The 5,794-nt window shown below is 28.9% G+C and overlaps 1 protein-coding gene across 1 annotated transcript in view; it reads right to left on the bottom strand.

Annotated features, from left to right (window-relative positions):
- Positions 1-4,143: 4,143 nt before the first annotated feature.
- The window catches only part of LOC115245391 (rhodopsin-like), an 11,896-nt gene continuing 10,245 nt past the window's right edge, over positions 4,144-5,794 (bottom strand). The window contains exons 4-6 of the mRNA XM_029823679.1: positions 5,232-5,491; positions 4,879-4,994; positions 4,144-4,562 (exon numbers count right to left, since the gene is read on the bottom strand). Of these exons, the coding sequence (XP_029679539.1) occupies positions 4,332-4,562; positions 4,879-4,994; positions 5,232-5,491 (607 nt within the window). The 3' untranslated portion in view covers positions 4,144-4,331. The remainder of the gene's footprint in view (positions 4,563-4,878; positions 4,995-5,231; positions 5,492-5,794) is intronic.

The following is a 5,794-nucleotide window of genomic DNA, read 5'->3' as shown; positions in this document are numbered from 1 at the left end:
TGTGTATATTAGTTGATTCTGCAATACGACGCTAACTGCATGCAAATCTCGGCAAAAACGGATTACGTAAAATCATTATCCGTGCAATTATGATATTAGCTTAGAACTTGGAGGATCAATGTCATTGGGAGCATGATATTAAACTTGAAATTATAAGCTTGTTTACTTTTATAACTTCTAGAAATCTTTAATGCGTTATGAGTGTTATTAAGGATGTTTTGGCTGTACAATAATAGCAAAAAACTATCAAAAATAAAAAAAAAAAAATACATATGTTTTATGTTTATACTGTTTGAAAAATCAGATAAATAAATTCGGATTATAAAAAAGATTAAAATATCACAAAATAATATGGTTTTTAACGTCTTCGTAAAAGAAAATAATCGTAATTAATATTTTTCCTAATTTATGACAAAAACTTTTGATCGTGAATATCTTCTAAAATCAAATTTACGGAAAGAAAGAGAGAGATAATATTTTTCTACAATTTTTAGTAAATAACTTTTAAACGAGTAAGTGGATCTAAATCAAGTTTTGCACAAATATTTATTAGAGTTTTTTTAATATATGTGAAAATTTTTATTTTGTTGGCGATGTTTTTTCTTGTCAAATTTGTCAATAAATAAGTGCTACAATACACGATTTTCCATAAGAATCAATACCAACTTTAAATTTTAATAATTTCCAAACCGTTAAGAGAATTGTGCTTAGCTTTTGCACAGATAGTCAGAAGAAATAGTAGAACAGTCTACGCAATTTTCATGCTTTTGTCAATGTTTTGACATATGACACATCCTTAAATGATTTAATCACAGATTTCTATATATATATATTTTATATAAGTTTGTGGATTTTCAATAAACGCATCGTGCTTCACATTTAATTTCTTGTTAACAAATTATTTTCCTAATAAACACATATTTAATGTGAATTTAGATTAGATTGAATCGAAAGCAGATTAAACTGATGGATTTGGGATATTTAAATTATATATTGATCCATCAATCGCGCATATCAACGCAGAAACGTGACAGTGATGTAAAAGCGTCCATAATTGACAGCCATGCCGAAATAGTTATGAAGTGGTTAACCTTGATTGCTATATTTTAATACATATGACTTACTGATACTTTTGTAATTGCACTTTTTTTTTACTTACGTTAAGTGCTTGTGCAATATTTCGCATTAATCTTCAGTGTGCGTAGCATAGATTTTTTATCGTTTAAGATAATTTCAATCAGGTGGCCTTACCAAGTTTTTTAATCATTGCTCACGAAGAGAAAGATCAATAATTTTAATTTTAAATAATCTCACAAGGGAGGCGATCGAGTTGTTCTTAATAAATGAAAGCTGCATAATTAGAGCAATATAATTATAATGCCTGAGGCAAAAATTCTGCGGAATATTTCTTTGTAAGAAAAAGCATATTTAATTAAAAGTGTCACAAAGAAAAGATAAATTTACTCGTAAAATTTGGATATTTTATAATAACCGAAAAATATATATGCATGTGTGTGTGTGTGTGTGTGTGTGTGTAATACATATGTGTTGCATTGAAATGTGTTTACCGAAGCGTAAAATTTCAACGAAAACAATTAGCATATATAATATTGTATAGAATTTAGTTTTTTTTTTATCAAATAGCATCGTAATTGACAGAAATAACAAAACATTTTGCCAAAGTAAACAAATTGAGATATAATCTTATTATATATCTCTATCTTATTAAATATATTCAATCGTCGTTTAATAATAACGATAAATAATTATATTTCTTTGTTATTAAAATATTAATTAATTGTTGTAATTAGAAAAACGCCAATTATATGTGTAATTATTTGTATCTCTCGAGAGAGAACAAAGGCTGTTTCAATCAAAATGCTACCTTTATTAAAGATGTATTCTGCAACAATTTTTTTTTGAGTGCGCGAGCATATTGATTCTTCTGATTGTTCTGCTCACTCTTACTTTTTCATTTATAGAGGATCGTACAATGGGAACTATGAAATTAAGAGAGAAAAACTATTGTGTCAAGAAACGAGAATAATTAAAGAGAACAAAAATAAGTTCATGAGTCATATTTTGTAAATTTTTCAATAAAGCGTTTTAATAAATTAGAAATAATTTACGATAAATTATTTATAATTTGTTGAATAAAATTGAAATCAAAAGATAGACTATTATAAACTGAAATGCCGATGTTGGAGTGCAAAAGTTTCATTGACAAGAATATGTGCAACGTTTTGACCTTATTTTAGGTCTCAGTTGCATTTTTTTTTTTTTTTTTTAAGCAAATTATACTGATTAAGCAATTTTATTATTTGTTTTAATAATAATTGAATAGGCTAGACTTTTCGCGTTAACAGTAGAGTTATCAACGTGAAACGAGGAGAGATTTCTCAATCGTCAAGAGCCGCGGATCTCCGCTAAAGCGGAGCCCATCCAGAAAATGTTAAGAAGAACTCACAGAGAGCGACACGAACGCGGTGACCGTAAATTTTCCTCGCGATTTCACTTTCTCCGATGTGGCATAATTGCACGTGTTACGAATCGTAATGCTCGATTCCGCGCGGCATGGTCGCGCTCGCGTAATGCGCGTTCGTATTTTAACAATACAGGATACCCCCGTGTAATACGTCCGTGTAATACGGGAAAATACGTCCAGCATTACACGATATTCATGAGTTATATAAAGCTGGAAAAAAAAAATTTATATCGCATTTATTATATTATATTATTTATTATAAAAAAGAAATACAAAAAAATTTGTCTTTAATATATTGTATCAATAAAATATTTTTTATTTTCTTTTAAAACAAAACGGAAAAAACCTTAATAGTATTTCTTTATTATGTAACTTATATTATGTAATTTTTTTTGTATAATTTCTTTATTATGTAATCTGAGAAGGAGAGAAAAAACAAATAGAATCGAAGTAAGATTTAGATATAGAAATGAAAAATTTGAGATTTATCTATAGCGTTATATGCGAATTTACTGCGTTATAAAAGTACCGTATACAGGATCTATTGCATTTCTCATGCGCATAAAATAAGTATTTGTATTTCGTCAGATCGAGAAACGATGAATACTCACCATATCGATAATACACACCGTATCTCATGGCTAAAATCAATTGGTGTGCAATGAATATTTTTGCAACTTTATTTTACACATGGACATTTATTTTACATTTTATTTTTCTCTTATAAAATCGACGTAACTCGATTCGTGCTAAGAAGCGTACATATTCAAAACATTTGTATATTTCAACTTTAGAGCTTTTCGAGCGAATATTGCATCATTCATTGAATACATCTTTTATGATAGATTTTTTTTTTTCAAAGGATAAATAGAGATGGATATGCAAGAGTAACATTAGAGCTCGCGGCAATGCAATGTATCGAGTTAGCCAAAGAGAATAAATCTTCGTTTCAAAAAGTCTTCTCGTTTTTTTTTCAATACGTTGCTTCAGTGTCATTTGATTTTGAGTACGTTTGGCATCACGTATGCGTATATATAATTTGACTAAAAAAGAGTTAACTAAAAAAGTGTGAGAGAAGAATCGATTGTATCTATTGCATTTGACATAAGTTAAAAGAAATAATCGTGCATTTTTATTCTGATCAAGATATATTTTTCAAGATGTATTTTCTTTTTTATCTGAAAGATAACGGAAGATAGTCACACGAAACAATAAACATGTTATTCAATAAAATTTTGATTTTATATGAATTTTCAAGACGAGAGAACTTTTTGATTAATCTAACATTTGTTTCGAAACAAATGTTTGATTTTTTTTTTAAATGTGATATAATATGATAAATATTTATACGTTCCATTTTCCTATACCAGAACATTTTCAGAAACAAGAAAATTAATCTATAACATTTATCTGAATTGTCTATTTAAACATAGAACATAAAAAATACATACATGATATATATCCTTTCAAACAAAATGATACAAATAAGCTCTGATATAGACATTGTATAAATAATTATTTATTTGATTCACTGTATGCAACTTTTGTTTTATAAAAAACCATCTTGGATTTTGCGAAATGCGAGATTGTTGCGCGTTGAGAAAATTATCGCAGACGGATGTTAAATTAAAGTAAAAAAAAAATTATATTTGTGTATGAAAAAAAAAAACACTCTTTTTTACATTCAAGCTTTTTTAAAATATTTATAGAATAAACGATGAAAAAGAAAAATTTCTTCCATTACCCATTCATTGTGATCTTCTGATAGCATCTTCCTCCATTATCATCCTTTCCCTCTGTGCACCATCTCTGGAGGATTGACGGGATACAAAAGGTATACGAAGTTTTATCTTTCTGTTTGATTTACTAACGGGCGTTTGAAATATTTCATTTCTATTTTATTCATTGTGGTTATTCCTGTGTTATTGACTATCTTCGAATTCGTATTGATAAAAAAAATTTTTTTCCAGGTATGACAGAACTGAACATTCAAACTTGCGTATATTATAGGGTTGTAACAAATGGAGGATTTCGCGAGAAGCGCAGGCAGCACCGCTACGATGTGGGAGGTTTGTACCTGCAATTTACATATAAATTATCTTTTATGAGCTTTTATAATCCTTCGAAGTCCGTCATAAGTCCGTCAAAAGAAATTGATGAAGGCGTTGGGAAGCTATTGGCGTATCGGTTATTAAATCTTAGACAGGGAATTATAGACAGGCAATTGCCTTGATCTCAATCTTTCGACCTCGTCGCGACTAAACCAAATAATTTTGTTACTTGAATGTATACGCTATAAAATATTAATTGTTAAACATAATTGACAAATTAATTAAATCAGCTTGCAACGACTGTTTTCGAATACTAAACTTTTCGTGATTAGGAATACTCACATAGAAATATTGAACTGCGAGTGCAAGAATGGCGTAGGGCAACCAGGCGATTAGAAAAGCAAGGATCATTAGGTACACCATCATAGTGACTTTCTTCTCCCGTTTGTTATTTTGACCTGGAGCGCGAAAAATACTTATTGTTAGTAACAAATCGATTAATAAACCTGTTAGAAATATTCGAATTGGAGAAGTTAAAGATAACTTTGAAATTGCGTTATTAAATATGTAGAGTATATTTTTTTCCTGCAAAAATTGTATTTAGCATTGTGTCTTTAGATAAAAAAGAATTATATCTAACTTTGTATAACTAACATCAGATTTATTGCTACTAACTAAATCTAGCAGAAACTCACCGATTCTCTTCCTCATTTTCTTTAAATTTCTTATAATGCCATAGTAACTGCTGATAATTATTGTCAGAGGAAGGAAAAATCCAAAAATAAATAAAAATCCGATGTAAGTATCATTATGCGTCTCAGGATCGTGTAATTCCCAGGACACGCTGCAAGATATGTTACCGGCCTCCGGGCCATACTTGCCCCAATTAAAAAACGGCGGTAATGACAAGGACAGCGCATATATCCAAACCAAAAGCGCCAATGCGTAAGCATGTCTATAAAAATTGACGGATGTCCAAAGGAGTAAGTATTTAATATAGGGGACAAGAGCTTAAAAAATATTATAATTAATATTATAATACATATGTGTGATGATTATAATTATATTGTTTTATTGGGAGATTTAATTTATATTAAAAGATTTACATTATTTAAAATAAAATACAAAAACTTAGCGCATCCATGAAGAAATTAATATATTTTTTCAGACCGTATTTAAATTTTGGAAATATATAATGTATATAAAATTATTACATGCTTTTATTACAATTTGACGGATACTTCGATAAAAGCCAAAC

This window comes from Formica exsecta, unplaced genomic scaffold (assembly GCF_003651465.1).
Source record: "Formica exsecta isolate Colony F162 unplaced genomic scaffold, ASM365146v1 scaffold969, whole genome shotgun sequence".
NCBI lineage: Eukaryota > Metazoa > Arthropoda > Insecta > Hymenoptera > Formicidae > Formica > Formica exsecta.
Note: the sequence above shows the minus strand (reverse complement) of the source record. Positions and strands in the feature narration are given on the sequence as shown.